Genomic DNA, 20201 nt, shown 5'->3' on the forward strand with positions numbered 1-20201 from the left:
GCTGGGCTTTGCCAACTGTCCTGAGAAGCCCTAGAGGAGTCAGTGGTACAGACAGCAAAAAGACCCCTACCAGTGCCAGCTCCAGGCTGTCTTCACTAAGGCAAAAGGGAATCCGAAGACACCTCTCCCAAGGAAAGACATAGACTGCCTCCCCGCTTCTGAAACCCTTTAAAAACACAGTACACCTGTTACAGTGGTAAACTTTTACTGCTGGCTTCAAATATAAAGTCTGTTTAATGCAAATCTTCAGTAAGGTCATGAATTTCAGTATTAAACACAATGCAGAGAGATTCCTACCCAGGCTCTAAGTGGTGAACTGGGCTCCAAACTCATTGAGAAGCTTCATGGGCTTCTGAGTCCATAGCTGCACCTTCAGCCACGTCTAAGTCCCTGGATATGTTAGTGGTTGGTGTCCCACATTAGAGCAGAAATTTGGTACTGTGGCTTTGACAGAAGAAATATGTTGGCTCATGCTTTTATGTCCTCTGATTGCTGAAGCCTCTGGTTTAGATTAAGCTAAATCCAGTTTAACTGGAAAAGTAACCAAATACTTGAAGAAAAGTATGCTTAGCATCCATTGTCTTTTCCTTAAGACTTCCCTGGAAATCAGCTTTGTTAGTGCAGATGATCCCACTGGAATATAAAAAATTGAAGTAAAGGAAGAATCATGTCAGATACAATAGTTTGCTTCTGTAAACTGTCTACACAAAATTGATCTGGCACACGTGGGTGCAAATTGTCCCCATAATATTCTATTGTACTCTGGTAGGGATCTTGACTTAAGCTGACCAGCTCTAGGGTCTTTGGTCTGACCTTAAAAGAACTTCTTTAATCTATCTTCTGTGCAATGAAGGCTGTGCCTGAAGGTTTCCTTGACAAGAGAAGTTACACAAAAGCTTTCACTTTGCCATCCTTTGCAGCATATGTATGTCATGTTCTCTCCCCTCAAATTTAACATGCGGCAGGAATGGGAAAGTAAGTGAATAAATGTATTACATGTAGGGCCATAACTTGAAGCACATCTATACTGCAGTCAAATATGAGACTATTTCTGCAGGCACAATTGAGGAGGCTTTTGGTCCAGGTACCTAGAAGCCAAGGAGCTCAGTGAGGGCTGTGACAGAAGCTGGATAAACACAAAAGCAGTTGGATGCTTCTAACTCTTCTACTGTCATTGAACCCAGGCTAGCTAATTTGTCACTAGCATTTAATGACTACGTAAGCTGCAGTCATTTCTTTGACAGCAGCATAGGCATAGCCATTGTAGATTAAAAGTCTGAATAAAGAATTGAGGTTTGTTTCATAGTTTGAGTGATATAAAATTTGGTCTGAGAGCTTTCCACCAAAAATATGCCCCACCCTCTAAGAGCTGCCACACAATGACTGAGTCATGAAGCATCTCTGTCGAATACAATCGTCATTCCAAGTAGATAAAGGTAGTGGCTCATGTTCTCTGGCTATGGTCCTTCAGATACAGGACTATAAGGATGGTGATTCTGAAATAAACCTGGAATGTCACTCGCTTATAGGTAAAATTCTGAGGCCTCAGAGCTTAGAAAACACAGAGAGAGAGAGGGAGCAACAGCATTAACTCCAAGTGTCCTAATTAGTATAAATTCAATAATTATTTCTAATAGTTTTTGTATTAATTAGTAATCTAGATCAATTCTTGTGAACAATTTGTCCTGTCACTAAGTGGATATGCTATTTTCACTACTGAATATTTTGTGGCTGAATTAAATCAGTACAAAGTTCCCAGGAGACATAAAAGTGCAGAGCTGATTCCTAATTTTCCCATATTAGCTCATTTGAAACTTACCCAAACATTTGCAAAGAAGAAAAACCAGCTAAATTTCAGTTCTAACTACGCTGTAACACACCTGTCACGCAGCTCCAGAGCTCTGCTGTGATTCATTTCCCTGTGCATGCTTTTCCTTTCTTAACAGAACTTGCTATCACCAGCAAGATTTTCAGGCTGTTAAAATTGATTAAAGATGATGACAAGATACTTGTTAAAGCTGGGGTTTTTTCCCCTCTCCTACTTCTGATATGGGACTTCAAAAGCCTTCTGAATGATGAGTCATGTAGCTAAAATGGCAGAAACCTGGCCCAAAGCTGAATACAAATGTATTAATGAACAGTGAGAGATGAAAATAATACACTTAAATAGGAGGAATATAAGGTGGAAATCTCTGCTTTACTTGCCTTAATTTATTGGATTAAATAATATGATATATAGCCAATGTGTACACCTGAAAAGCCAGGATGCAGTTTCTTAAAAAAAAAAACAAAAACCAAAAGCAGAAGAAAGGCTATACAGGATACTTTACACAGTATTCAAGCAAATATTATACAGACACTCAAAACACGTGTGAAATATTAGGCATCCAAAATTACTCCTTGAATATCCTTCCTGGTAAGTCCTGAGTTGTTACTGTTCCATCACATTGATTTATGCCACTTTCCTTGTTGTCTTTCACAAATATGACTTAATAGGGCTCTGTAAGTACTGATGCCTCTGAGGCACAGCCAGGTATTACAGGGGCACAATCTGATGACTCAGTAGTTGCTGCCTTTCCTTTGAAGTATCCCTGAGCCAACATTTATTTCCCCTAATGCCAAGACACTGTCAGAGGAGGTGCTGCACTTCGAATTAACTATACACTTGAGATAGTTTATTCATTAAAGCTAAATGTATCCCACAATGCTTCTAATATTCAAACTTAGAAATTTCCCTTTTCTCTCTTACCTTTCAGTTTAAGAAGCCATCCTTTGCATTTTTCCTTAACCCTTTCTTTTTGTGACATTGTGTCCATCTAATACCAATGATTTAACTCTAGAAATGGTCGTATTTCACTGGTATATGAAAGGTATCTCTGCATCAGTTTCAATATGACCTGTAGAGTCAAAAGAGGTATAGAAATATCACTGTTGTAGAGAGGCTGGCATTAAGAAAGGGGATCTGAAAGGAACCTGCTGGGTTGAACAATAATTTAATAGACATTTAACCAGCAAAGTTTAGGGAGTACTCTCTCCACATAACTCATAAGACTCCAAATGCTTCCTCACACCACATAGTATACAATCCTTAGAGCAAAACACCAAAAGCAAGAAAGTATACAGTGCATCATGGAGAGAAATCAGCAAAGATTATCACCAGTGTCCTAGGTCCTTCTAGCAGAAGGAATCTGTTAGGTGAAAATGTCCAGGTGATTTTTAAGTAGAGCATCATACGGGGTATAAAATAAAAAACCCAACTCTTCTTATTGCTTCAACCTGTGTGGAAAATTCCTTCTTCATGCCAGATATGGTGAGGGTTGTGATGAGACTAGCTGAGCCTGGGGGGACTGAATGTGGCAGGCCAAAGAACTGGGGCAGGAATCCCTGGGTGTGGGAGAGTAAGAAGGAGCAGGCACAGCAGAACCATCAGGGTAATGCTCAGGACACAGGGTGGGAGAGGTTGAATGGCAGGTCAGGTCACGAAATGGGTTAGGTGGGGTGCCTTGGGAGGGAAATGAACTCTGAGCTTCAGTGTGAACCTGATGCTTCAGACCCTAACCACTCCTCCTCCAACAGCAAATGTCTGCCAGCGTGTGTGACACCTTCCCCTGCCTGTTGTCCCTTCACAGAATGGGCGACAACCCGGGGCTGCAGGCAGTTTCTCTGCCAGCTCAAAGGAGAGGTCTTTGTAATGGATCTGAAAGTTAAGCCTCATGTAGCAACCCAAGCAGGTGTTAGTGTGATGCCACATAATGGAATGTTGTTATGGTTTGGGGTTTTTTAAACCTTGAAGGCATATACGTGTAAATTTACACACATAATGTTCAGAAAGTATTACAAATTTTTCAGGAAGAAACACTCAAAAATTAAGAAAAGCTGTTATTAAAGCCCTCCTCTGCAATCCTAATGTGATCCTTTTATATATCTGCAGTGTTGAACTGCGTGGATGCATAACAATTTTTTTCTGAGGGGCACCTCAGTTGGAATAGAAGGGACAGACATTTGGCGGTTTTCTGGTGATAGTAGCTATAGAATAGAAACTTGATTTGCAGAAAACAGAAGACATGGGAAGAATGAGGCACGTGACAGCAAGAATAAAAGGATTGCTTTTGTTGTAAAGCCTGCTCCGGGTAGCTGAGTTTTATCTCTGCTCTCAACTACCGAAAGCTTTTTTGACACAAAGCAAGTCACTTAAAAAACTTCTCACATGCTTTGTTTTCCCTTTGTGTTCTGGGTTCTTGTCTTGAGACCTTCTGGTCTGATTTGCACAAGTGCTGAATGCTCAGCCACAGGGAGCTGAACACTGAGCTTATAAAGCGCTGTATAACCCCAAGTGTTCTGAAAAATGAAGGATTAAGCATCTCAAGTTGGATCCCTATAATGTATGAATACTTCTGAATGTAATCTCTGCATGTATCAGAACATCATTCGCATTCTGAGAGCTGTATCGTTCCCTTACAACATAAAATAAATTAGTTAATGTTTGTGCAGCGCTCACACATTACAGTGATGAGCATCTTAGAAAACCTCATGAGGAAATTAATATTCTGTCCTCAGAGCAGGGTCTGAATGACAAAGAGAAATGAAGTATTGAGTTAGCTGTTCACAAAATGTATTGAGTAAGGTAGGGTCTTTTAAAATAAAAACAAACCTATGATGAATTAATTAATGTTTGCATCGTATTGCACATTCACAAAAGAGAAAAATTAAGATGGCAAATATAACCAGAATCCTGACATTTCCTGATTTTGCTTTCTTGCTTTTGCTGTCTCAGAACTTTTCTTTTAATGCAGTCTTCCTTAAGTACCTATGACACTATACAAGGAAAAAATTCTGCTACCTGCATATCCAAAAAGATGTGTTTTCAAATGTGGACAGTAACTTTCTTACTTTTAAAAATTATATAGTAGTAATTACTGAATATCTAGTTATTATGTTCTTAAAGCAAATGGAGCTTAAATTTATATTCCTGCAGTTCAGTGATAGTGCAGGAAGAGCCTCTCCATACACAGCAGCTGGGTTTCAAGGTGCACACCTGCTTTGGACCTGCACTTCTCTTTCAGTAATCCTCACAGTGGATAAGGAATGAAACAAGTCCTGACTGTGTAAAACAGAGTAGCTTGGCCTGGGAAAGCATGTTCAAACAGTTTTTGCCTGTGTGGTTCAGAGTTGTCACTGGTGCCCGTGGGACAGAATGAGGCCAGTAACAGATTTGGCTTGGCCTGGCAGATTGAGTAGGTTTCCTGTTGTTGTGATGACAGATTTAATTCATGGATAGATAAAAAAATTCTTTCTTAAATAGGGGAATTCTCCTGAATATTCTGAAATCTGCTTTCTATGAGCAGCTGTGCTTGTATTAAGTGTTCACTAATTTTGAACACTCTGCACCTAATGTTCTGAGGACCTACGCTGGAAAATCAGGAGCTTATGATGAGTTACTACAGAGTCAGCAAGCGTGGTAAAATGTGATATCCTCTTTTAAGTTAATCTTATTAGTAGTACAGACCTTATACTGCTCACAGACCACAGCAGCTTTGTCTATTTTATAACAACCCAGCCTTCAGTTGCCACACTGCCCTTCTCTGTGAGCAAGAAGAAATGGCCCAGGAGTGTTACTCTCATTTTGTTTATTAATGACCTGCTTCTTATGCCGTAGCCATCTCCAAACTGCCAAAGTACATCATAAGAAATTAAATTAAAGCAGTTATCCTGTTTGGTGTACAGAAACGACTGTATGCATGTGGGGGTAATCAAAGTGGGGAAAAATTCAACCCTCTTCACCTGAACCTTTCATTATACATCACAGGGAGGGGAAGGAAGAGGGGAACATAGCCCAAAACTGCCCAAGAAAGCCAAGCTGATGGCACCCGTCCAATGGAAATGGGATCTAGCATATTGTAGATTAGGGTGTTGAGCTTTACTGAGTATATTGAAGTAAAACAATAGCATATTAGCCTCACCTGGTCACAGCTAATTAGACATGCGAAGGCACTTAGCAGCAGTTCTCCACTGTGAAGGTTATAAGCGCATAAATGTAAAGTGGCAGGGCTGCTGCTCATTGCATTTTTCAGGTGGGTGTAGCTCCAGCGTGGCTGAACGTGCACCTAGCCCCTCAGACAGAAATGCTTCTGAGGGGTACTGCTTGGAGAGTTAACTGGACATAGTTTGCAGTTGTATATAGGTAAACAGTGCATCTGTGAGGAAATAGTGTCAGTCAATTATGCTGACAATCAAAATACAAAAGATGATTTAAGGTAGACATATTAATCTCCCATTCATGCTGTGGGTGAAGTATGAGTTCAGTCTTGCACTAGGGTAGGATGCTGGAGAACCCAGAAGAGATATGGGTATGTTCACCTGTTAAGGGTGCATTGTAGGATTGGGTTCATGGCCACGAGGACTGGAGAAGTAGTGAGCTATTTTTCATGTAATTAAAATATCTCTTCCTGAAAGAGTCTTAAGAGACCAGCTTTACCCTTTACCTGTTTGGGTTTTTTTAAAAAAATCCAAATTATCAGATCAATAGATCTTCTGTTTTATTTGGTGGTGTTTTTTTCTTGTGTCTTTCTTCATAATATTTAAATATTATTTTAATAGTATTTGCTTATTTAAATTATTTTACTATTCTGGAATCTCCTTTAACAGAGCTAAATCATGATTTACAAATGACTCACAGTTGCCCCAAAAACAGTGTTTAAGTCAGCATTTTGGACTTAATTGGTATCAGTAGGATAGTGTAAAACTGTAAAAAAGAAATCTCTTTTATTGGTGTTTATTCAGAGCAGCAATGAATATTGGATTTGTAATTTCCTATGGCTCTTAGGGGACTTCTGCAGGGAGACCTTTTCTGAACTCTCTGCACTTGGCTGTTCCCAGAAGAACAATGCTTATTGATATCAGGTTTTTTATTATTGATCTGCTCAGTATAAAGTCTTTTCATCTTCACATTTTATTTTTCTGTCTTTTTGCTTTCATCTGGCTTTGTGTTTAGTACACGGTGTGGACTGCCCTGTGGGTCACCTGGAATGTTTTCATTATCTGCTTCTATTTGGAAGTAGGCGGACTTTCGAAGGTAGGTCACTTATCCTTCTTCAGGTTTATGGGAGGGTGTTTTAACAGCAGGACTCTCAGATTTTAGAAGGCTGGAACCATAGAAGAAAAATGTGGTTGTTTGAACATACAATTTGATCTTCAGATTTCCCCTCCGATGAGAACTCCAGTGTTTGAACTTCTCTGATGATAGTAAATAGTCATGGGTTTGAAGTACATAAATGCAATGAATCTGAATTACAGGTGCCTTCTGAAGTACCATCCTGGAGGGGGAGTGGAAGGGGGGAGGTAAGGTTATTCAGTGGAAAATCTGAGGTTCTTTTTGATTGTTGAAAAACAATGTCATTTTGGTTGAGTTTTCAAGCATGTATGAAAAGTGTATCTGAATTTCCAAGACTGCTTTGAAAGCAGCTAAAGAAAGTTACTAAGAAGGTTAATGTAACAACTTGTTGAGCAAATTGGTCTCATGGTGAGAATGTTAATTCTTTAGAAAAGAACAAATGGCAAAGGATGACTTTTTTTTCAGATCTGAATAAAACTTTCCTTTACATGACACTCAGTCCTCTAGGTCACTGATTGTTTATTCAAACCTCTGATTAGAAGAGAAATGTTTGCTGGAAGTATCGAGATACATGTTGTTTTTGTACAAGGTAGCACTTACGTTAGCGTAGGTTATATTTAGCATTGTATCTACAGTAAGTTCCATACAACATCTGCTGCTTTTCATCCTCCTGTTGGACGTAGATGATATTGATCTTTGTTTAACACATTCATACTTGAATGATTCCAGGCACAGTATGCCCATAGTGCATGCTGATCCTGGTATTATTAATAGAATAAAGGTCCCCATTACTGATTGTCGACTTAGTGATATGAACTACATCACTGTTAATTCATGCAATGTTTTTAGAGTTGTGAACTCCACTCAGTTCAGATGGGAACATTTGCGAACTACATACTTTTTTGGGTTCAGCATTAAAACTCATTGCTTTTGGCTGACAACAAACAGAAAAGTGGTGAAACTGATTTAATAAGAAATAAAATTTAATTTACTCAGTAAAAATTCCATTAAAATTAAAGCTTTCAGTGATAGATTCCTTTGGTGATAAAATTCCATAGTGAAAAGCTACAACAGTTTATTTTTTCTCCAGATATGATGTAGTTCACCAGAAGTCATAGGCTTGATGAGGAAATTAGTGCACTTCATAGATGATCAAAATAAATGATCATATTGGTATGTTCTGACTTAAAAATCTATTAGATGAACAGAAGAGCAACACATGGAAGTGATGAATGCCCAAAGTAATTGTTCATTTTCATTATACACAGAGTTTGTATTTTTTCAATCAGTTGGGTGATGACTGTTTTTATAGCGACTATTATATTTTTATGGATAACTAGTGGTTTTATCTAAGTGCCTAGGAAGTGAAGCAAAACTTTTAGTCTGGCCCCTGAGTTTGTGAAAATTTGAGTTGTCTTTCCGTTGATTGCAAAGGATTCTCGTCATACCCTTAGTGTAAGGGGATTATAAACCAGCAGGTATGAATTGAAATCTTGTATCTTCCAGTTTCACCACCGTGTTTCATTTTTAGGTCTTCATACTTAACATATATGACAAATCACAATGCAGAGAAATAGCAGCACAAATATGACTCAACAGTTGAGGAAAAGGCCTTTTATTAGTATGCACTTCAGCTGATCTCAGAATTTTGGTGGCATTTTTATCCTGTGGTTTATAATTACAACATTTGAAAAGTAGTTTCTCAACAAAATGGTAGACACAAAATTATTTCCATGGAAGTTAACTGCTCTTGTATAGATTACATCAAAGGCAACAGTATCAGGACCAAGCTAGTAATGATAGAATCAAGAATTTTGTTCAGTAAACCATGGAATTTGGGGTTTGTTTAATGCTGTTTCTGAAAACCATGCTAGAGATGATGCGGTCATCCAGAAACTGAGGTCTTTTTGCACCATATGCGTTGTCGTGGTTTAACCCCAGCCAGCAACTAAACACCACGCAGCCGCTCACTCACTCCCCCCCCCCACCCAGTGGGATGGGGGAGAAAATCGGGAAAAAGAAGCAAAACCCGTGGGTTGAGATAAGAACGGTTTAATAGAACAGAAAAGAAGAAACTAATAATGATAATGATAACACTAATAAAATGACAACAGCAATAATGAAAGGATTGGAATGTACAAATGATGTGTAGTGCAATTGCTCACCACCCGCCGACCGACACCCAGCTAGTTCCCCGAGCGGCGAATCCCTGCCCCCACTTCCCAGTTCCTGTACTAGATGGGACGTCCCATGGTATGGAATACACCGTTGGCCAGTTTGGGTCAGGTGCCCTGGCTGTGTCCTGTGCCAACTTCTTGTGCTCCTCCAGCTTTCTCGCTGGCTGGGCATGAGAAGCTGAAAAATCCTTGACATTAGTCTAAACACTACTGAGAAACAACTGAAGACATCAGTGTTATCAACATTCTTTGCATACTGAACTCAAAACATAGCACTGTACCAGCTCCTAGGAAGACAGTTAACTCTATCCCAGCTGAAACCAGGACAGCGTAAAATCCTGGGTATTTTCACATCGATGGGTATTTGACACTGACTTAACTGGGACCCACATTTTACTCAAGGTGCTAGCTTAAAAAATGTCATCATTGCTTTCCATGAATATGCTCCTGTGTTGTCAGGCATGATAGAAATGTGCTGTCACGAAGGTACATTAGTGTCATTGGCAAATCAAACACCATCAGAAGCTTTTCAAGGATGGCTATTTTCTCAGCACTGAATTCTTGGCAGGGAATATTCAACTTTTTTCTTGCTATTGTTCTAGTTTTCCATTTAAAAAAAGGTTTTGTTTCTGAAATGAATGCAGATTGATTCTAACTTTTAAATTCTATTGATATACTATCAGGGAAAATTATGATGCTGTCTGGCAGCTGACTGATTTCTGTTGGTCTGTTTGTTTTTAAGCACTATCATGTTTATATTTGCTCTGACCAGAACCAGAGTTAGCTGTTGCTTGGAGTCCTGTGAATTTATTAGGTCTTCAGTTATGAATACTATCAGAAAATATAACTTGGTGCAATATTAAATGGCATTCCTTCCAATGAAGGAAATATTTTTCCTTCAATTATAACGCATAATGTTCAGATTTTCCTGGTAAACTGATTTTTTTTTTTTTTTTTAAAGGATCAGCCTGGTATTTAGTTTAAAGTTTATGGATCTAGTACACCAAGATCTTTAAACTTTTCTTGATAAGGAGTGATGGAAACTTCTGCCACCCATCCTCCTAGTGTCAAACATGATGTATGTGACTTCATCCTTTCCATTCTTTCAGAAGAGTATGACGTTTCTTCACAAGAGTGACATGGAAAGTATATTTTTAGTTGAAAACATTTTTCATGTTTTAAAGTAATTTGAAAAAAAAAAAAAAGGTAATTTCAAAGATAGCCAAATTCCCACCAAAGTTTGTTTTTAATAATCTGGAGGGCTAAACTGGTAGACCTGAGTGGAGGAAGCTGGTGGGGAGGGGTAAGCTGGGAACTGAAAGACTGTATATATGGCTTGTCATCAAGGGTCTCAGTCCCTGCTCCAATAAATATCATATTATTTTATACAAAGAGGGAAACATTCACAGACAAGCTTTCTGTGGAAGCACTCCCCAATAACTACAGTATGGTAATTAGGGCAATCTCCTGGGAATAGGATGATATGGATTCAAGTCTTCTTGGGTGTGAAAAGGAAATAAACCTGGCTCTCCCACAGCTGTGTTGTAAGTAGAAAGCTAATGAGTAAAGGTTTCCTCTTTAACTACCTTATAAACAGCAAATAAGTCAAGCTCCTTTTTCACTTATATTACAGATGTGCAAATAAAATTTTAATGCTTTTTGCAGGGCTAAAGAAACTATTTGATTAGAAATAAAATAAATATATAAATCTTTTTTGTTTCTGTTAACTTAGGTTTTTGCATTCTTTTTTTCATTTCTGATTTTAGCAGTGAAAAAACCTGCCTGTATGAAGAATGAAATTTGCCTGTATTTTTCATTTACTACTTTTATGAAATTGAAAGCATAAGTTTTACTGTTAACCACTCTGTATGAGAGAAACAAAGCCGCTATTGTAACATGACCTTTTAATCCTCTGCTGAAGGATGACAGATTGCTACATCCATACATGAGCTCACTAGTTGTTTGGATCTTATTCTCTGTCTTGAAATGAAAATGTGTTCTAATTGCCCCAATTGAGAGTATGGACAATTCAAAACATATAGACATAAACACAAATCTCAAGGAATAAGAGGCAAAAAAAATTTCTCTAAAGAGCATTTGAAAATAAACATTGATTGTATCTTACCTCATACAATACCAGAAGCTGTTACTTTGAAGTTTTGTATGTTCTTCTTAAATATGGACAAGAGAACTTCTAACTTGTATAAGCCAGCCCTCCACCCCCAGCAATACGTTCTTTTATGTACTTCTGTACAAAGGAGACTTCATTTGTTTAGTATGTACAGTTAATATTTCTATCATTTATATCCCTCCAGTATTTCAGATCCAGTATGAAAATAGCTGTGTTTATTTGTATTTATCATTTGCTAATCAAACTGATACTTTTTGATAGACCACTTTTCTACCACTTGTTTTATTTTGAGTTAGTGACATTTGTTTGCATGTGTTAATGCCTTTATTCAGTAAATGTATAGCAGCATTCCAGTACTGTATACTCCTTTCCTGTTTTTTTATATACCTTACCTAAGCATCTGGGCAACGTTGATGAGCTCTCTTCTGTGATGTTTTTGCTTGTTCTGCAGTTTTTCTGTGCCATGCTTCTTTAGGATGAACTTTGCCTCATTCAGGATTACTTTAAGTTTAGCTCTCAAGGTTGAGCTCTCTGTCAACTGACTCTTTTATTGCTTTTGGCCAAGGATTTGCATGACAAACACTCATACATTCAGTAGAAAACTACTGCTAAAACATTATCTGGTCCTTAGTTTTAGGTATTGAATATTGTAGGTGAATATGAACTCTCTAAGGTGCCTGTGACACTAGCTTCATTAACCTTTCCCCTGAAGTCAAAGGAAACTTTGTGTATGTTAATTAATAAAACAATCTCTTTTCACATATTTTTTTCTAGTAATATTTACTTTTATCAATAGAAGTTCAAAGTCTGTAGAGCTCCCAGCCAACTTTATTAAGCTGGAGACAGAACTATAGGCTGAATTCTTACATGGATCTGTAGTTGGAGGATAGAATTATAACTGTTAAAATTAATGATTTATTCCATCTGAGGACAAAATGGACTAATAAATTACTTAGTAAAACGCTGTGGGAATGGAAACCTAGTACTCTTTTTCTAAACAAAATATTGTACATCAGAATGGGGGCTAATTATGTGGACTTTATCCTGGCTACTTCTGGAATCCAATTTATTCCATCTGGTGCATGTCAGTCAATCCTTAATTGTTGTGCAATTATATCTAATCACTTCAAATAGAGTAAGTTAAACTCAAAACCAATGCTATTTTGTAATTAATAGAGATGTAAAGGTATATGCTGGGGCTTGTGGTTTTTCTGGGGTTTTTTGTGTTGGTTTTTTTTAATGTGAAATGAGAGCATAAGCGTTGCTTGAATTCAGGCTAACAATATGAAAGAAAAAGTGATCCTCATTCTAAGTTGTGCTGATGTAAGTGAGAAAACAGAGTCAATTATTTTGGTGTAATTAACATCATAATTAGCTCTATGGAATAGCCCACTCCAAAAGCTTGTGGACAAAGTTGGCAGCATCCATAAAACCTGCATGGAAAATCAGCAGGTGGAGGGTAAAGGACTTCCTTAATCTAAGCAGAAGACTGAAGGTAGATCATAGTACATCTACTCACATGTAAGTGATTTTTATGTGGAGGAAAGTGATCAGGTTTTTTCATATCCACTGGGAAGAAGGGCAAGAAATAATTTGCTGAGCATGTGTCAGAGAAGATTTGGTTGGAGGTCAGGAGAAGCTTTTTAATAGTAAAGGCACTGAATAGGATCTAAAGCTGTTACAAAGCCTCGTCACTAGATAATTTGAAGAATGAAGTAAAGGAGTATCAGTGTGGGGTGATCTAGGTAACTCTTCTGCCCTGCTATTTTTAATCTATAGAAATAAGCCTCTGTCAAGATAAAAACCCAAGATAGTGTCTGTGGATGGTTTAGGGTAGGAGTGTTAAAAATGAAAAAGTGAGTACAAGTTGAAGACTCAAAACCTCATCTTTAATCAAAGATGTCATTATCAGAGTGTCGTTAACTTCGGAAGGGGTGGCATTCCAGCTGGGGAGCTTGGGGTGTCTCTGGCTTTTTTCCCCAGCAGGTGTGTAGTGACACGGAAAATGGGGAACCCCAGTGGAGGCTCCGAGGTGGCTGATGTCAGTTCTTGAGCGTGCGCAGGTGGGCTTTTGGTGTTCAGCTGCGTGACACCAAGTGGGAGGCAATGCTATCATTGCGGTTCACTCCTGATAGAGATTAGACACCTGTTACAGATAAGACTCATGTGCTTTCTGTTCTGTTGATGGATTTTTAATTGAACACAAATCATTGCCTTTCACAGCAACACATCCTTCACTGAGGACAATGTGAGAGTGATAATAGTATGTTTCTTCACTGCTGGACATTGTGCATACATTCATGTCCAACTCAGCTGAGAATTTCTTCCCACACACCTCTGATTCATATCAGTTGCTTTTGGTCAGCATCTCTCTTGGGCCTTGGGAGACTACATACCCATTACCTTCTTATTCTCCCCACTACTGTATGTCCATTTGCTTCAGCTGATGCCATCAGCTGCTACTAGCTGTGATATGCACAATAATGGATCACGCTGAAGCAGTAGATGTACTGTAATTCTAGACATTCTGCAATTTCTAGACATTACAAATGACTAGTTTTATAGCAGTAGTTAAACATAATCTCTTCATAGTGTGCGCTAATAAAATTCAACTTGCAGAAATTAAACCTGATGAAAAGATTGTTTTCATTTCTTTGAGGTTTGGACCCTCTGCTGCCTCCTCCTTCCCCAACTTTATTATTCCAAAAGGGTTTAAACAACTTTTGTTTTAAAAGTAAGGTTCCAGTATCTTCTCTGACATGGAAAAGGAGGAGTGCTAATTAAACACCATTTAAGTAAATCCAACTAAACTAATATAAAGGCAAACAAAAACAACCCCAATATAAGTTTTAATGCTTGGCATTTACTCTTTTCTTTGAACCAGCTCTCAGAAGTAAAAGGTTTGGGTTTTGGTTTTTTTTTTTTTAAAAAAAAACAAACCAAAACTAAACAAACAAGTTTTTAGAACCAGTTGCCTCCTTTTTGTTATTCTTGTGCCCTTTCCTACAATAGAGGTTCCACTGAAATGTGTTTTGCTAAAATATGAACTTCTAATGTAACCTTCCTTATGCAAGTTGCTCCTCCCATCCTGCTGCTCTCTCACCATAAAGAGAAATAATCTCCGGGTTCAATTGTATTTAATACTTTTCCATAATGTTCTTTTCGAACAGCAACCTTTTGCATTTTTAATTACTTTGGTAATAAACCTGGAAACCAATTTACTGTGAAGTTATGCAGTGTAATATTGAAAAGAAACAACAATTCAGTGCTTCAGAATAATAGCTCTGGCCTTGGCTGGTATTAGGTATTGTTAATCATAGATTCAGTGTCCCGGTGGTATGCCATTCAATGGTATTTGCAAACAACATTTTTTGATGTTGTGTTAGGCTGACATCAATACGTGCAGGAGCAGAAGCTGCTTGTGGTAGCTTCTGTTTAGAATACAATGACTGTTTCCATGAAAAGTTAGAAAATGATTAGCCATGAACTGTGAATTCAAAATGGTGAAGCTATGGAAAAACGCATTGTCTTTTTATTTGCAATTTACATTTCTCAACCAAAAAAAGGAATAACTACACATTCATGCTTGCCATTTGAAAATAAAACTAAAGGAATGCTGCCTGCAGAGTGCTTAAGAAGATGACTTAATACATGCTCTCTTAAGGAAAGAAAAAAAAAAGGGCAAATTAAAGAGCAGAAAAGTATTAATCTGTTAGTATTCTAATATTTAAATCGGTGCGCATTCCTCCAGTTCAAAATTTTCAACAATGAACTAGCCTCAAAGACTTCTATTTTAGCTGAAGAGGCTTTGTGGTTGTTTTTTGATGTTCCAGATTTCACGTAACCAAAGTAATTTGTTATTCAGTCTGTTTCACTCTACTGTGTAAAGCTGTAGCATCACGTAAGTTTTAATGAAATATATGCCTACTCTTGGAAGGAAAATTAACATGCAGCTAGGTTGGTGGCACAATTTGAGCATAAGGTCATTCTGTAAAAAAAATTATGTGGAACAAATGGGACACAGATAAATGCCACCGAAACTGCAGAATGTGTCATTCTGATGTTAATTAGTTTGTTTAGGTGATACGATCACATTGCTAAATAACTTAATCAGAATTACATTCCAGATGGTGCAAAAATTGAATTTCATATCCTTTCAGGTGACATTTACAGTGGTTCATAATATTATCTACAATCAGCACCATTAAAATATGTTTTTCAAACAGAATTGGTGTTCTTTTATAACGCCTTGATGCTAAATACGGAGGTTGATATTTGGAGTGGAGGCCACCATCATCATCTTTGATTTAAAAACTGAGATGATATTTCTATGGCTTTTTATTAATAATCCATTTAATATCTACAGTTGATTGGCTTTGGGAATGATGGGTGTGATATATATGGTTAGCTAAGTGCTACACAGGCAAACTTATTAATACAAACATCACATTCATGTTTGTTTGAGTTCATTAGCTTAATTTCTAGGATCTTGAACACTTAAAAAAAAAAAGCTAAAATACAGCCTCACAGGGAGGAGGTAAGTAGCTCAAGTAGCTCACAAAATTTCTCTAAAGACACCTTTGGATATGTAAAAGAAATTAGGATGGAGTCCCAGTCTGAACTGGGTCCTGTGATGCAGGAGTGCATGCAGCAATGGCAAGTGATGCAGAGAGGGTAAATCCCTGAGTACCTATAGTATATCTGTGCCTGAAGCCTGTACCAAAGTTTGAAAAAGGATTGTATAGAATAAGGAATTGGAGCATATAAGGGCAGGAAGGACCATCCAGTCTAACCTCATGTATCTGGAAGAAGTTGAATTAATTAGCTTATTCATGGAGTGAGGAAGGGAAATTTCTCCAAGTTGTGGTTTGGTTGTAAGAAAGTATGGCAAATCCATCTGCAGACAAGGGTGGACCTAGGTATCATTGCTCAGGGTATTACTTTGTCTACTTATTGACAATGATGTGATCTATTTTGTAGTGATTGTTATGCTCTTATTACAGAAAAAGGGAAGACTGCTGTGAGGTTTTGATTTTCTTCTTTGTAAATGTGATGTCCTTCTGGCAAAACTGCAATGAAACATGTTTTATTTCTTTAATCGTATTCTTGTTTAGACAATGGATCAACCACATCTGCTGTCTGTCCAGCAACTTCTAACTACTGACAAGAGTGACTGCTGTGTACAGATTTTGACCCTTACGTAAGGCAGTATACTTATTTCAATGCTAGTGTAGTCTCTATTTATTGCCTGCTAAGGTCAAATTGATGGTTTTTGCTAATAATTTCTACATGCTGTTTTTCTATTATAGTGTATCCTTTGGAATTTTAGTTCATACCTTGGCCAATTAAGGAGTACTTCCTGTGTATGGGGAAGCCAGTCATTTCATCAGTCTTCTAATAAATATTTGCATTCAGTTGATATCCAGTTTTAAGAAAGTTTTACTGTTTTGAAGGGAATTTCACACTGATTCATGTTTTTGTTTTTTTCTTCCATTTGAAGACAATGCTTGCTTAGAAGGAAATGTAATTTTAAATAAGTTTTTTGTAATAATTTACATGTAAGACAGTCCTAGACCTTGATGAAAGTACAGAGGATTTATTGTTGGTGATATTAGAATATGAAAAAGTTCTTCCCAGAAATGATGATACCGAACTGCGTGGGAGTTTTAAGTATGCCAAATGCTTCTTATGGGACTTGATAATACTGTGACTTCAGACTATTATAGAATCATTTAGGTTGGAAAAGACCCTTAAGATCATTGAGTCCAACTGTTAACCTAGCACTGCCAAGTCCACCACTAAACCATGTCCCAAAGCACCACATCGACGTGTCTTTTAAATACCTCCAGGGATGGTGACTCTACCACTTCCCTGGGAAGCCTGTTCTAGTGCTTGACAACCCTTTCAGTGAAGAAATTTTTCCTAATTACCCAATCTAAATCTCCCCTGGTGCAACTTGAGGCCATTTCCTCTTGTCCTATTGCTTGTTACCTGGGAGAAGAGACCAGCACCCACCTCACTACAACCTCCTTTCAGGTAGTTGTTGAGAGCGATAAGGTCTCCCCTCAGCCTCCTTTTCTCCAGGCTAAACAACCCCAGTTCCCTCATCCGCTCCTCATAAGACTTGTGCTCTAGACCCTTCACCAGCTTTGTTGCTCTTCTCTGGACACGCTCCAGCACCTCAATGTCTTTCTTGTAGTGAGGGGCCCAAAACTGAACACAGTACTCGAGGTGCGGCCTCACCAGTGCCGAGTACAGGGGAACAACCACCTCCCTGCTCCTGCCGGCCACCCTATTTCTGATACAGGCCAGGATGCCGTTGGCCACCTGGGCACACTGCCTGCTTATATTCAGCCAGCTGTTGACCAACACCCCCAGGTCCTTTTCCGCTGGGCAGCTTTCCAGCCGCTTTTCCCCAAGGCTGTAGCTTTGCATGGGGTTGTTGTGACCGAAGTGCAGGACCCGGCACTTGGCCTTGTTGAACCTCATACAATTGGCCTCAGCCCATCGATCCAGCCTGTCCAGATCCCTCTGTATGTATTATGTAGATAGACGTGTTAACGTGGGCCTATCGTTGACCTGGAAAAGAAATGCAAGAAGCAGGCTATTGCTCATCAGGTCTAGATGTCACCCAGGTGACTGCACTTGCATTCTTTGGGATTTATTAACTCTACCTAATTTAGAGGAAAGGCAAGGGAGGATACAAGTTTGTTTTACTGTTCATAGATCTGCATTTGACAACCAAGGCAATTTTACTAACCACATAGAGCCTGTGTAACCACTCAGAGATTTCCTGGTTCTTTAAGGATTTTCTAATATCTCAACATTAGATGTGCACAGTCTTGAACTTTCTGAGTTAACATCTGCCTTAAATTACTTTGCTCCAAGGGCCTGGTGTTGGCATTTTGCCTTTGAGTTTTACAAATGTTGTAAGTTTGGTGGGCCTACCTGAACCTGACTTTCACCAGATTTTTCAAAAGAGAATCTGGAAGAAATTTTTACCATTCAGCTCCTATTGAGTGGTTCTTTCCTGGTGCACAATAAGGGGGACTACAGGGCAGTGTCCCTGCCTTACTCCCACACTGTTAATTTCTTTTGAAGGCTTCAGCAAACCGAAAACCTCCAGTTAATTCAATAGCATACCTTGGGTAAGACTTAAATATATTTCTAACATGTCTGTTTTGACAGTCTTTTCTTTTGTGGAATGCTTAATGTTTATGTTGTGTTAATCTGTCTTAATTAGAAGGCAGCTTTTGATTCTGTAGGTCATAGGAAGTAGTCTCTTAATCTTTGTGGTTTGAATCTTGGAGCAAGTTTTATCTCCTAAACTTGGTTTCCCTGTAATAATTTATTTAATTTCCATAAGGTGAATGGGTTTTGAGAACTCTTTTTCAATGCACAAGGGAATTGGAGGGATTGTTTCTTGTCTAGATTATTATACTCTCTCTCTCTTCCTTTTTCAGCTGTCCTTCAGGGAAATTCCTCATTCATGTTGATGATGTGACTGAGTCTATTATTCATGAGTATCAGCGCTCCTTTGAGCAGACTTCTTCAGTTCAGATTAATGGGGAAAGAGTGAGAGAATCCTACTGGGGATTTGGCTGCCCTCCTGCCCTTTGCTTTGCTAGGAGGTTTATTGTCAGAGTGGCTTTACTATACCAGGAATAATGCTGGGTCTTTTTGACCTATTCAGTCAAATGGGGAAGGCAGAAATGTTGGAAGAGAAGTCACAGCGATGGCAACAGCGCTTGCCTATGACTGTCTTCCAAGGGCAAATGCTGTTTATGAATAATTTGATAGTGTCTGAGTTATAGCAGCATTGCATTCTGTATACTTAAATTCCCTCTCCTCTTATATCTTTAGAGAGCATGTAGAAGTTCTTTAAGATGTTGTTTTGGAAGAGCCTTTTCATTGCAGAGGAAGAATATGTTATACCCGTCTGCTGAGAACTGCTGCTCTGTGTTACTGGTATGGATCTTCTGCACGCTTAGAAGCAGCTTCTTTCTTCCCCCCCCCCCCCCTTTTTGGTAGATTGAGAGATTCAGGTTTGATTTGGGTGTTATGGCTGAAGATTCTCCTTGTTTATCTCAAAGATATGCTGAGACAGTTTAAACTATATCTGAGCTGCCTGCTGGACCCTTTGTCTAGTTCTGCCACGAGGGGCATAGGTGTTATTCCTAAAACCCAGATTACTTCTTTGCAATAGATATAACACAACTGATTCATTTTACCTTTGTTTTCTGTGAATTATGGATGATATTTTTACTTTTCAGCATTATTTTCAGTTGGTTCAGTAGTTTTCCTCGGTTTGATCAGAAGTGACCAAACTACTGGGCAACTTTCATACAGCCACTATTGCCAGGACAGATGTTTTCCTTTTGAGCCATCTTGACTAAATTAATTTTTCTTTCTCTTTACCTGTTACCGAGGCATTCACAAGGTTCTTATTTTTTCTACTTCAAAGGTGGGTTGTTGGATAAAAGACTACATTCAGTGAGGAAAAAACTATGTACATGTCCAGCTGTGACGAAACTGATTTCCACTATATCTTCATCTGAAATATACTTGTACCTTGTTTAACTTCAGAGTTGTTCATGCTGTTTTGGGACTATTTTCATATGCTTCATGTCTATCCTGAGTTGCAACTATGGTTTGCTTCAGGGTATTTTCCGTCCTTATGTCTTGTTTTTCACATGAGCTAGCTATTTTTATTGTTAGATCTTGTAGGCGTGTAGACATTGTGTATACCCTGCAAACATTAGCACAGTCAGTGTAAATAGTC

General features: G+C 38.4%; 1 protein-coding gene across 2 annotated transcripts in view; it reads left to right on the top strand.

The window, feature by feature from the left end:
• The window catches only part of NKAIN3 (sodium/potassium transporting ATPase interacting 3), a 393979-nt gene that overhangs the window by 195299 nt on the left and 178479 nt on the right, over positions 1-20201 (top strand). For both annotated transcript variants that reach the window (XM_052788441.1, XM_052788442.1), the window contains exon 3: positions 6992-7072. In XM_052788441.1, coding sequence (XP_052644401.1) covers positions 6992-7072 — 81 coding nt within the window. The remainder of the gene's footprint in view (positions 1-6991; positions 7073-20201) is intronic.

The sequence above is a fragment of the Harpia harpyja genome, chromosome 5 (genome assembly GCF_026419915.1).
Source record: "Harpia harpyja isolate bHarHar1 chromosome 5, bHarHar1 primary haplotype, whole genome shotgun sequence".
Lineage (NCBI taxonomy): Eukaryota > Metazoa > Chordata > Aves > Accipitriformes > Accipitridae > Harpia > Harpia harpyja.